We start from the raw sequence: 14,054 nt of genomic DNA, 5'->3' as shown, positions 1-14,054 counted from the left end.
CCATAAACACCTCTTACTGCTAATTTCCTAAGATTATTAGAAGAAATGATGGCCACCCCTATCAAATGCAACTACAGTATTTGGAAATAAATTAACATAACTAAATATTGCTTATACCGTATGTGCAGACAGATGTTTTCCACGCTGCTATTTTGGGAAGAATTAAACATTAACACTGGCTTATGACTTAAAAAACTTGTAGGATGTTCCAATGAGCAATTATGCTTAACATTCTGTTTTATATTGCATATAAGATTAAACGCCATCTCTCTGTGCGTGGCCATGCAGTGCTCATAACAAGCTCCATGTGTTGCACTAAATTATGATTTTTATTGATTCTTCATGGAGTTTTAAAAAAGTGAATTTATGTATTGGATTTTCTGTACTGATCAGCTTAGTTTTAAAATATTGTGTTATATAGTGTGACTACTTCACAATCCATTTTACATTACAATTTCAGTCCATTTTTAATTTTCAAATTACTGAAAGAAAGTGTCTTGTCAAAGATCATGCAGCCCTGGCAATAGGGTCTTTAGTCTACTATTTCAAATTCCTTTGTCTTAAGCCCCGGGGGTTAGACCGTAATTGTGAAGGGAAAGAAGTACAATTTGTTAATGGATATTAGGCCATGCTCAAGAGAGGTGTAATGTGGTGCTAGCCCCCTGGCAGCTAAAGTGTTAATATAAGTCCGTCTGGCTCTGAGCATTAAAAACGGGGTGGGGCATGAAACGTCTATTTATTTCTTTTTATTGCAGCTTCCAGAAGGGAGAAGAGTAGCATGATTATCCAATTATATTTGTCTGATGGGGAGACACAGGGAGAAAGTGACATCTCAAACATTGCGGGACTGCCACAGAGCACAGCGATTTGAGAAGGTTTCTGTTTAAATAAGGAGCTTAGGAAGTCAGCTACCGTGTTACATAAAATACAAAATATGTTGTGGAAAAGCACGATTCCTGTCTCCATACTAGAAATTTCTTTCTTTGTAACTGCTAGTGGTTCTTGCCTGCACCTAATGGGAGACAGATATATTTCGGTCTGGAATCCGTTTATTAGTCTGTAGTGCCTTTTTTTTTAAACTTAATTTTTTATTCTGTATAAAAGCAGAGATACACAGTTATATGACATTTATTGGATGGTTGATCGGGGGGGGGGGAGGGTACATAAAAGGGAAGAGGGGGAACAGCTATCACATACCTTTTAATTGAATGCAAGCAAGGTTCATTCCCAGTTTGGTACATACACCCATTTAATTTGCTACTGCTGCATTGTTCATCATCCAAGATTACTTGTCACCTAAGGGTGTCTCAGACTAACTAAATTGTTCCCTACATTAAAACAGACGACGATTGGATTTATAGAGACCCGGCGTTGCCCGGGAGTACAATTTCCCACTCCCCCTGTCTGTTTCTCCACTCCCCCCTCTCTGTTTGTGTCCCCCCCCCCTGCGCAGCTCTGTTCCCCCCCCCCCCCCTACAGTGTTCTACACACACACACACACACACACACACACACACACACACACACACACACACACACACACACACACACACACACACACACACACACACACACACACACACACACACACACGGTCCCCCACACACGGTCCCCCACACACTGTCGTCCCCCCACACACAAACACTGCCCCCCCCCACACACTGTCGTCCTTCCCACCACACACACATACACACACTGTGTCCCTCCCCCCCCCCCCACACACTGTGTGTGTCACCTTTTGCTTCATGTCCATTTTAACATGGAGCCCTATAAGTTTATGCCCGCTGTATTACACAGCTTGGGGTAAAGAAGTGCAGGGCCAGTAAACCCTACTCACAGACAGTTGTTTCGACCTTTTGGGTCTCTTCGGTGTGAGGCTGGTTATATTGGCTTTGCAATCTGAAGCTGGGATAGGTTTCAACCACACCTTAAATAAGTTATGGTGGGTTAAAAAAAGTGGCTAAATATGAAAGCTCTTCAACATATTCAAACATATTGCCAACATAAAACACATTTAGCCAATCAAATCTTGTTACTGTATTATGCAGGGCGTCTTTATTATATACCCTGTTAAGTGGAGCTAGTTCTTACATACTGTTGAACTAGAGAGTAACTTTATCATAGAAAGGACCTTTAACATTGCAGTTGCTGCTGACCCTTTTGCCTGCTGTCCTAATAGGTCATTACTGGCAATGTCTTGAATCCAGCAGCAGCTGTCTTGGTCCTGCAGACAAACAAATGATTTTCCCTGTTGACACATCATTTAAGTAGCTTGCCTGGTCACAGGTTTTGCCATGAATTTTTTATAGATGTTTTGCCATCACTGTATCCCCCCCATATATATAGGCTCATAGCTCATAAAACAAAGAGCCTCGTCTCCCTGTTAAGTAGTTAATGGAATTTGCCTTCCCCTCGTTCGTGTTTTGTATCCTGTTGCACCCCACACCTTTAATTAGTAAAGAAAAGAAAAAAAAACGGTGAAAAACACAGATTATTAGTGTGTGCGAGTTGGTATCACAGCTGGTGTAGTTTAAGGCTCGGACAGATTTGCTGCGAATGAAGTCCTGCTGTGAAATAAAAGTGAAAAGGTATCTTGGCATCCCAACCATTTCCTTGTGAGACGATTACAGACAGAGTATGCTGAATTTTATTGCCATGGGCCTCATGACAGTTTTCACAAACACGCATGGCATTTCAAGTTAAGATAAGTCAGATGTGCTGAGACAGGGGGAGGGGGGGATGTCATTTTTCTCATTATCAGCATCATGTATTGTAACTATCAGACATGGAAAGTGACATGACCCTTCCTATAAAATACTGACACTACATGCAAGGACCGTTGTACATGGCTATAACAGGCAACCATATATATATACAGTATAGGGGAAGAAACACTGTGGGTGCTTTAATTAAAAACTTACTGGTGATAAATTAGTAGAAAATCTAAGGAACCGGCAAATCTAACCGGCAAATATTCCTTAAAATCCTGACAATTTGGGGCATTCTAACAATATTTGTGCCAAAACGCCTAGGTGCAATTCTTTGTAAGGTCTTCGTGTAGAACAGCCCTATGGGTAGGTATTTTGTATCTTCCTTATACTTAAACATTCAATGTGCAATCAGCTATGTGCAGCATTTTATTTCTTTATAAAATAATGTTTTACCAGGAAGGCCCCATCATCCCTCTGCTTTGTTTAACTCTCCCGATCACGTGGGCCGTGATGCGGGGGAATTTAGACATGGCCGCAGGGATACCGGCACCCCATACGGGAGTGGGCCTGTAACTTGGGAAGCAGGAGGTGGCCGTAACTGAAATCAATGTGCTTCAGCTCCGTAGACCCCCTGTTACAATAATGTTATGAAAATAAAAGCCCCGCGATCTCCTTTTAGAGGCACGCAGATAGTGACTGATTCAGTCTATCTCGTGCTGCACGTCTCTTACAGACAGATGGAACCCGGTAGGACTCTCACAGCGCGAGACCCATTAAACCGCAGGGACTCCCGCTGTGTTGTTCCCATAGGGCATTAGGCCTCGGACATGGTGAAAAGAAGAGCGCTGAGCAGCGCTGACGCTCATGCTCTCCTGCTCAAGCAGGAGCTTTTTTGTGTCAGCGTGCGCGCTTGTGTAGCCGTGTGGGAGCCGGGCCGGGAGGTGAGGCGGGGCTAGCGCATCACGGCGCCGACATCACGGACTGCCATTGGATTATGGCAGTCACGTGACGGGCCCTCCGCTTCCCTCAGCGGCAATAATTTAATTCTCCTGTCTCCTGCAATTCCACACGCCTGCGGAAGTGTGCGGAAGCACCATCTAAAGCCACACTAACTAAAGATGATGGGGGTAAGTGGCATGGGTCAGCACGATCTTTTTGACCATGGCCCTGGCCGTAGTCTGGTCGCTGGAGTCTTGCGTCTACGGAGAGAATGCCGGGCAGAACTCGCAAGGCAAGCAGAACAGAACCGCCAGTTGCACCTGTAACTACAGCACAAGTCCCTTATTGTCTCATGCTACTATTGTGATGGAGCGAACATTTAAGCAACACAAACGTGGAAATATGTATCGCCTTCATTAGGCTGATCAAGGTGGCATTATTTCCCACGTCCTCACAATCAGACAGTGTATCATTACACCACATTTTTAACGTGTGAAATATTGAATCAATGGTTTAACCTATGGGTGCGCAAACTGGGGGGCGTGAGATGCTCTGCGGGGGACGCGGGGTTTACAGACGTCCCGCGCGCTTCCCGAAGGCACTTAAATCCCGGGGAAGTGGCGAAGGCCCCTGTAAACTTCACTTACCTTGGCTCAGACGGCCTCGCCATGGCAATGCGCTGTCATGACGCCCAGAACGCCGAAGCTAAGTAAGGGGGGGGGGGAGAGGTGGACGGCTGACAGGGAGGCGCAGGGGGAAAAGATTGCGCTCCCCTAGTTTAACCAGTCCTTTCTTTCCCCTTTCCCATTTCCTATCGTTTGTTGAATGTATTCTTCTTCCGAATCATCATTTCATATGTTTGTACTCTGCATACTGTATCTAGATTTCGTTATAATATAAAAAAAAAAAAAAGTAGTTTCATTGTAAAAAGTACAGCTGTGGAAATATCAAACTTTAGGGAACCTGTGTATTAATTGCATTGGATAAAAGTCCAGTGGAGGACAGTTGTCTTGTAACCTGAAGTACTGTTGCAGCCGCCTTTATTCTCCTACTTACTCGGCTAAATGCGGGGAGTTTCTCCGATTTTATTGGAGTTTCCCCGCGCGGCGGCCGCATCATCAGATAAGCGCTAATGGCGCTTATCATTGAAAGCGCCCGCGGCGCGGGAAACCTGAAGAAGGAAAGCCGCGCGCCGCCACGTTTTTAAAAATCCTGCGGTGGCGGCCGCAGGAGGATAAAGGCGGCTGCCACTGCACAATATGTGGGAGAAGGAGCGGCTCAGTGAGTAAAGACACTGACTGGCACTGAGAAGAAGGGGAACGTGGTTCTATTCCCAGTGTCGGCTCCTTGTGACCTTGGGCAAGTCACTTTATCTCCCTGTGCCTCAGGCACCAAAAACATAGATTGTAAGCTCTACGGGGCAGGGACCTGTGCCTGCAAAATGTCTCTGTAAAGTGCTACGTAAAACTAGCAGCGCTATATGCTATTATTATTACATCAGATTAGTTTCTGTTCAAACAATACATGTTTTTTTAAGGAGGCTAGAGGAAAGCGATATTTGCCGACACAAACTATATGGGAATGGCACTTTTTTTTTTTTTTATACTTCAGTACTGTTTGGAGAATGCATAAACTGCAGTGCGGCCATAATGCATCTCCCCTCTTATTCAGTGCGGCCATGATGGCTGTGACAGAAAGTTTTCCAAAGGAAAACTAATTTCTAAATAATACTAGTATGTTCTTGTATAGCGCTGCTAGTTTTACGCAGTGCTTTTCAGAGACATTTTGCAGGCACAGGGCCCTGCCCCATGGAGCTTCCAATCAATGTTTTTGGTGCCTGCCTTGCCCAAGGTCACAAGGAGCCGACACCGGGAATTGAACCAATCAAACTCTCAATTCCAGTCAGTGTCTTTACTCACTGAGCCGCTCCTTCTCCCATGTAAATAAAGGGTAGTGTGAAGTTATCTTCATATTCTTGGTCTGTTGACGGAAACCTAATGATTTGCTAAACACAGCATTCCTTTGCGGGTACAACTTGCATTCAATGAGTTAACTGGGGGCTGAAAGAGTCCAGACATTTCTGCATCACAGGATTCCCAGAATCCTTTGCACTTCTACGGTTGGCGTACTATTGGAAGTTCTTATACAGTTGACATCATTTTGTTAAAATGGTTAGAGAAAATTCGCATGGAAAAGCGCATGTTCGGTTATTGTGACACTAGAATGATTAATTGATGTATGGAGAGAATTAAAAGAAATCAAGGGGTTTAATAAATCATTATGCCGCATGTGAAATTAAGCATGTAGGAAAATAAAATTGAAACATTGAAATAATAAGAATTTTTATGTGTGCGCTTCAAGTTGAGTAATTGTTTCAACATGGGACATGAAATTCTTGAAAAAATATGTTTTCTGCGTTTAAAATCCCCTGCCTTTCAAATATTGGAGACATATGCTACTGATGCTTAATATTTTGGTGATGGAAGATGTGTGTAGCTGATTTGCCAGCGGAGGTGAAACGTCATTAGCGCCCATACTCTTGAATATATTCCATTGATGGCGAATACATGTGCATTTACAATGCAGAAAGTACTGTAATAGGAGACAGGTTGGTTTGAATGACTTACATTAATAGCACAGCTAGCATAACTGTTTTGTTCAAGGGCCCCTTGAAAATGGACAGTGCCCATAAGGACATCTATTTACATTTTGCCCCTTTAATCTTTCACCTATGTATCTCTTAGTAGCCATGTTCAACTGGATAAGAAGTAAATAGTGACACATTGTGAGTCCTCATTTGCATGTCATTACCCAGAATCCCTGGCTGCAGAGGAAGCACTGTTTGCTAAGCGATAAAGGGGAAAGACAGGGTTGCAGACCTGTCTGAGACATGCAAATGCACCAACAAGTGGTATTTTTATTTACTCTTAGTAGCCTTCAAACATAAGCACTAATCAAAGCGGTATTGCAAGCTGCCGCAATAATGTTTTTAATAGAATGTTTGACCAAATAAGTTAATTATAACAATGGAGTCTTAAGTAAAACTTTTGACTTGATACCTCTGTGTTTGCTTAGATTGTGGGTCCCATCCGCAGAACTCCTCACTATCTTTTGCCAATAGTAGCCTTTCAGAGCACCTGCTTTCTGGAGTTAGGCAGAGATCAGGTGGAAAGTTTGCAGCGGCCATTCTCAAGCCTGCAGATTTTACATTAGCTACGTGTGTGACATTGTTATATTTTGTTTATAAAAGTGTTTCCCCATAATTGTGTTAAAAAAAAGTGTCAAATGTTTTAGAAATAGGGATTTTAAATAGGAAAATTATCCATATCAATGTGGATGGACCTGCACTGCTGAACTCTCCAACAATGAAGGGTTTCAGATAACACAGTTGAGCAATCTGAATCTAATCTAATTAATCTAATAGCGCTTCTGTTTGTCTTTATTTTTAAAGGATTGTTCCAGTTCTGAAGAATACAGCATTGCTGCTCAGCTACTGCCACTGGCTTCTGCATTTTGTCGGGTAAGTTATTTGTCTTCATATTACAGCCAAGCAATGCTTAGGCTAAGATTATAGTGCCTGCGCGACGGATAGCCTCGCGCACGCCTGCAGCCCCGGCGATCTGTGAACATGGCTGCAGGAGATTGGGGAGGCGTGGTGGAGGCGTCGCGAAGCCGATTTGCCCTCATTGGCTGAACGGCTCACGTGACGCGGACGTCATGCGGCCGCGCTAGAAAGACCACTTTTTTTTGTCTCTTCAAAACGCGGTCACGCCATCGCGCTCCATCGTGCACGAGCGTTGTAGGGGTGGCCACGTAGACATTAAGCAATTTGTGCTTGTCACGCGCGCTAGCACAATCACGCTGACTATAAGCTCAGCCTTAGATCTGCTTCTGCTGAAGTAGTCTATATTGGCCTAAGCGGGATATGGGGAATCTTGGTCTAAAACTGCCCGAATAGCTGCTTCAGCGGATACAGATTAAGCCCCATATTATGTATCTGTATCTTTATTTATATAGCGCCATCCAGGTACATAGCGCCTTACAGAAGTAATACACGTGACATAATATTATAACACATCGTGGGAATAAGCGCTTCAGGCATAAAACAATAGGAAAAGGAGTCCCTGCCCCGAAGAGCTTACAATCTAAGTACATAGTACTCTACCACACAAGTCTTTCTTTGCAAGTAAAAAAAAATAAAAAAATAAAGCACAATTTGGAAAGTGATTACAGTCATTACTTTTAGCACGTTACATATTTCTGTGTTATTTTCCTCTTTTTATTTCAATAAGCCAAGTCAAAAAAGAGCAGCTCGCCAACAAGGGATTGCTTATGCAAAAGGTTGATTTATTCCATCCAATAGTTTGATCCCAAATCAGAAATTTCGCAAGGTTTCGAAAGGTCAACTTCACCTGTTGCATAAGAAGTTCATTGCTGGTCTGCTGTCCTTTTTTTTAACTTTTAGTATTATAAATCGGGCTGGGACCGGCAACTTTTCTAATATTGACCTTGTTTTGTTTCTTGATGTTTTATTTAGCATTTAATTTTTTCCCCTTTAAAGCAGCAATCCATGCTGCTGCTCCCCCCTCCCCCCCTGTAATATGTGCATCAATACAATCCACACAATGATAAGTAATTAGCTAAGTTGCCGATTGGTCCGTTCTCCTGTGATCCTGTGATCTATCGGCGAAGATTCGGCTCAGGGATTCACTAAATGGCTGTATTGACTCCGTATCTGTAACTTTTTAAAGGGTTGCTATAGAAATAAAAAAAAGGCTTGTTACATTATAATACATTTAAAATGTAATTCAGAGTTGTTTTAAAAAAAATGCTACAAGTATTTTCTCATAGTACAGAACTGATTTATTTAAACAAAAAAAACACACACATGTAGGATATTGCTTGGTCCTCGGCTTTAAGTGCACATCTGTGGACTCTGTAATTTCTCAATAAGGTCATCACATGTCATGGATATATTGGGCGTTCGTAATTGAACTTCTTATTCTGTATTTGACAACACAGCGTAATTACGTCAAAAATATAAAACAATTGCATTTATCCTACCCAAACAGGTAATTTCAAAGATAATACTAATACGCACGACTTTGTGTATACAGTACATAGAGCCGAGTGAATCTCGGCAAAGACAACCACAGAACTTCTTGGCTCACCATACGACTGTCCGCAGCTATAGCACTTTCCTGCAATGAGTTAGTAGTCCTTTGGCCACTTTGTTAAACATATAATGTCAAGACCCTTCAGATCTGATCAGCAGATCAGTTCAAAATCACACGCACACTCTTATTACTGCTCCATGAATATAACCGGTGATGACTGAAACATCTTGTTTCTGGCACTGATGTTATATGTTCTAACATCATGTGTATTAATAAGATGCGCGATCCAGAAAGAACACGTGCTGCCCTTTTTGCATTGTCTTCTCTTTTAAGCAGTGACTGCGTTTGTGTGCAAAAAGGGGAAGCGAGTGTAATACAATCAGGCCTGGGAGAATCGTGCTCTTTTTGGAAGTGACTCGCTTATCCTCCGCATCTGTGGCTGCACAGATTTTTATAGAAACGTTTTCAGAAGATGAAGAAATGTTGAGGGGAAAAAGAGAAGTCACAGATCTAAATGACCTAGAAGAGCCAATTGGTCCATGTTGGTCAAGAGTTTCATGCTTGGATTCTGCTTCGTGCCCAGAGCCATCATAACAGCATTATAGGCCCCCGGGCAAAGCAGTGCACTGGGCTCCCGTGCACGCGCGCGCAGATGCAGGAGACAACCGGCGCGCATGCTTGGAGCGCGAGCGCGCTCAGCGCCAGCAGGGACTCAGTTTTACATTGCAAGCAGTTAGCGGGAGATTTAAATGTTGAGGCGGCCGCGGGGAAGGAAGACCAGGAAGGGGGGGAGAGAGACCAAGGAGAACCAGTGCAAGACAAATGTTCCTAAGTGCAGTATACAACCAGTAAGTACCTAAGTGCAGTATACAACCAGTGCATATACAAATATACATGACATGTCCAACATGGCGCGCCCTGCTATGGGAGCCGCCGAGAACCTCCGGCGACTGGGTCGCCTGCCGCAATCTCCCTGGAGCTCCGGTGATCCCCTGCTATGCGCGCACCTCCCGCTGATCGGGGGGGAGGGGGATGCCGGCCCGCTGCCGCACTCACCAGGTAGACGGTCTCAGGAACGGAGCAGCAGCAGGCTTTATGGAGTGACTCCAGGGTTCCCCTCCAGAGCGCTTGCGCAGCAGGGCTTGGCATACCGCCCTGACCCCACCCCCCTCCCTGAGTCGGCGCCGTGGAGGTGAGAGCCCTGCGCAGAGTGGCTCCTTGCACAGCAGTAGGACACAGAGCGAAGTGAGGGGGAAGGTAGGGCTAGTCGTTCCGGTTCCCCTCCACTGGGGGCCCCTAAGCTCGTGGGGCCCCAGGGTAACTGCCCACCGTGCCCATAGGTTAAGGCGGCCCTGTTCGTGCCCTGAGATCTGGCGTTTCAAAGACAAACGCAAATGATCAAGTGAAAGAAGCAAGCTAGCCTAAATGTGTAACTACTAACATGAGAGTAACGCCACCAGGAGTGTGAGATGCATGTCTCTCAAACAAGATTAACAATCGCTACTTTAGCCCCCTCAATGTTCATTGTGAAGCAGCATTTCAACATGTTCACTATTTCTGCATGCTGAATAATAACTCATTTCAAGTGGTGCCCTAATTCAGGGGGGGCGCAAGATTTTCCAGGGGGGTGCCGCGGTTACAGAGGGATCGCATGCCGTGGGATAGCGTGAGGCCTCTGCAACTTCCCTTACCTTGTCTTCGGCAACGCGGCGTCATTTGCCACGGTAGTGTGGCGTCACGTGACCCCCACGGCGTCATTTGGGAGACAAGGTAAGGTGGGGCGCGCTGGCAAGGGGGGAGAGCAGGCAGGGGGGCGCAGACTGAAATGCTTGTGCACCCCTGCACTAGTTGACTGTCAGGAAATACTAATCCTCTTTTTTGGGGCTATGACCAATGTCACTCGCCCACTAGACTTTATTAAAAACACTCCACATTGCTGTGATGCTCATTTTCTAACTTGGTTTCAAATAAATGATTGCTCCCAGCGCAAACATGACTCACTTGAGCGAGCATTTAATCCCCTGCATTCTGTCACGTAGTCAAACCTCAGGTCTCCAGGTCAGGTTTGTGTCTTTCCTGTTGCTAATACTCTTCAGAATTAGTCTGCAGAATCCTAAACAATTAAAAACAAGAAAACATCTATTACCAAAACCAGCAGCTACAAAGATTAGCCGGCATTTAACTCGTGCGTGCGATTAATTTTATTTGGTAACTTGTGTTGGGAGCTACATGATGACACATATTTTGTACACGTAGATTACATTATTCGAGATATTCCAAGGCCACGAAAGTGCCTCGTGCTGATTATTTTACTGTGTGATGTGACGGCAGCAAAGGAGAAATGGTCCTCAAACAAAGAAGCAAATGTTGTGGTTCTGAAAGCTTATCTTTAACGAGAGCAAGAATTTGTCACCAGGTTTGATGAGCTTGCATATGGATGTGTTCAACCTTCTCGTGCAAGGGTGCCTAACTCCTGTCCTCAAGACCCCCTCTCTCCTCCCCTTCCACCTCCCGTCCACCCCCCCCCCCCCCCCAACAGGGAAGGTTTTCAGGATATTCCAGCTTCAGCACAGGTGGCTCAATCAGTAGACTGAGCCTCTGATTGAGCCACCTGTGCTGAAGCGGGAGTATGCTGAAAACGTGACCTGTTGGGGCGGCTTGAGGACTGGCGTTGAGCACCCCTGTTCTAGTGTACTGTATATGGGAAGTTATTTAATTAGCCCTACATCAATACCCCACTCTACCAATACCCCAGTCTACCAAGTTAGCCCTACACCAATACCCCACTTAGTAAATGTTAACAACCAAAAGTGGCGTTAGTTAGGGGTTGGGGAGATTGCTGCTTTGAACTCTAGGACCAAAATACCATTATTGAAATGTTGACCATGAACCCTTATAGACAAACTTACCATAACACCCCACCTATTCTATGCACATTTTCCCTTCTTACAACTTAGATTTTAAGCTCTTTAGGGCAGGGACTCCTTTTCCTAATGTCTACTTTTATGTATGAAGCGTTTATTTCTATTATGTCACGTGTATTACTGCTGCAAAAGCGCGATGTACATGGATGGCGCTATATAAATAAAGTTATACATATGAGCAATTCTGGTCACACTCCTTTGACCTTTTAATGCAAAATGTACAGTGTGGCCATTTAAAGTATGACTCCATACATGTGTTAATTCCTGAAGTGTAATCACTGCCATAGCCTGGATCAATCAGGAGAGAAATGACATACAAAGTTCAGATTTTAATAACCAAGCCAGACACACCCCAAACCGAACCACTCCCAGTAACTAATCTCAAACAGGTTTCACACCACGTCGGCCAGTGAGGCAGAGGTTCCCAACTCCAGTACTCAAGACACCCCAACAGGTAAGGTTTTCAGGATATCACAGCTTCTGTACAGGTGTGCTGAAGCATACACTGATGGAGCCACCTGTGCTGAAGCAGGGCTATCCTGAAAACCTGACTTGGGAGGGCGGAGGGGGTTTGGTTGGTCTTGAGGACTGGAGTTGAGAACCCCTAGTGTTGGGAATTAGAATTTCAGCAAGAAACTTTGCACCTCAACTGAGCAGCAATACAATGGGAGCTACTGGGTAACATGTCTTGTACAAATACAAACTAATACAGACAACTAAAAATAAGATTTCTTTCATAGTGCTTCTAATACAGTGAATTCTTGTCACCTGTGATCTTGGGCAAGCCTAACTCGAAGCTTTATTCTTTCACTTGTCTTGCCAGCGACTCATTAATAGAAATCAATTATTTACCCATGTTTTTTTTGTAGGACATTAATACTAAAGTAGCAACCCCCCACTCCCCCAAATCCTATGAGTTAAACGCCTATAATGTATAAAGTCTTGCTCCCCTCCCGAGCATGTCATTCTCTTTTGTTTTTTAGTGTTAATAATCATGATTTGGTTAATCTGTAGTGTCTGAGATTTCCGTGGTCACCTTCATACTGCACTGGGCTCTGGGGAGAGCTTCGTATTAACCCGTTTAATATTTAAAACGCTTATATTTCCTGAACGGAGCTTTGGAAAGAAAGGGCAAAAATCGATCCACAATGGGGGGAAAAGTTAAAAAATTGTGCAGGCTGCTGTTTTAACCCCAAGGAAGAAGCAAAATGGTGATGGTTGCGTCGGTCTCACTTTCTGCGGACGGTGTGTAGCATGACTTCTCGCTGCAGCTGTGCAGTATTTCTTTGCATGTTGAAATTGGATGTTGAGCTTGGTACTTTGAAATCACGGAGGAAGGACGTGAGACATCCTCACGTTGGATGAAGGCCATAAGGGAATGAACACTTCCCCAGTTTAACAGCATTTTAAGCCGCTGGCATTATAGATTTTTTCATCTCCTTTTAGGATTGTTGTCAATTATTTTGATGCTTATATGTAAGTTTGCGTCTTTTTTTTTTTTTTTTTTTTTTTCAGATTACTTTTACTATTTTTGCTGTCCAGACAGCAGTGGAATGGTTAAACGAGTCCAAGAAAAATCCACATTTATTTAGATCTTGAAATTAAACTTTATAAAACTCATTAATTATTATTAATGTTCTGTATTAATATTCGAGCTCTGCTGTCTCCATACAGTCATATGCTCATGCTCTTTGAACTGGAATGATTACTTTTAGGAATCCTGAAAACTAGAACTAAAGCTTAGTTCTAAATAGCAATATCACATGGCAGTTCTCACATAGCGTTACTGTGAATTCCCCTCAGTAGCACTAGATGTGTACAGAAAACATTAGCTTCAGATTTTGCAGTTCATTATGAACCATAAATATAAATACCACGTGTGAGCACAGTCACATGTCTGAGACAAGTGCACAACCCTGCTTATCCTCCTTATGTCTTAGCATGCAGTGCTTCCACCGCAGCCAGGGATTCTGGGAAATTACATGCAAATGCGCGCGCACAGTGTCACCTTTTGCTTCATGTCCATTTTAACACGGAGCCCTATACGATTATGCCTGTCACATTACACAGCTTTTCAGCACAGCCTGGGTTAAAGAAGTGCCTAGCTAGTAACCCTACTCACAGACCGCTTTCTAAAATGTTCACAAAGTTTAGAGATTCTAACATAGTGACTTGTTGGTTATTGTAGAGAAAAGTATTGTGCATTTCAATATTTAATTAGAATGACACTGTATATGTAGGTGGCTCACAAGGGATGCTAAGCTTTAGCACTCCTCAGCTTCTGTCATGTGAATGGGAGTAAAGATGTGCTAAAACTTACCCCCCCTTCTGTGGATCTGTTCCAAAGTTATTGCGCTCTTTTA

The 14,054-nt window shown here is 43.8% G+C and overlaps 1 protein-coding gene across 4 annotated transcripts in view; it reads left to right on the top strand.

Moving 5' to 3' along the window:
* The window catches only part of SBF2 (SET binding factor 2), a 344,966-nt gene that overhangs the window by 249,017 nt on the left and 81,895 nt on the right, over positions 1–14,054 (top strand). For all 4 annotated transcript variants that reach the window (XM_075567087.1, XM_075567085.1, XM_075567084.1 and 1 more), the window contains exon 17: positions 7,102–7,170. In XM_075567087.1, coding sequence (XP_075423202.1) covers positions 7,102–7,170 — 69 coding nt within the window. The remainder of the gene's footprint in view (positions 1–7,101; positions 7,171–14,054) is intronic.

This window comes from Ascaphus truei, chromosome 12, assembly GCF_040206685.1.
Source record: "Ascaphus truei isolate aAscTru1 chromosome 12, aAscTru1.hap1, whole genome shotgun sequence".
Classification (NCBI taxonomy): Eukaryota; Metazoa; Chordata; class Amphibia; order Anura; family Ascaphidae; genus Ascaphus; species Ascaphus truei.
Note: the sequence above shows the minus strand (reverse complement) of the source record. Positions and strands in the feature narration are given on the sequence as shown.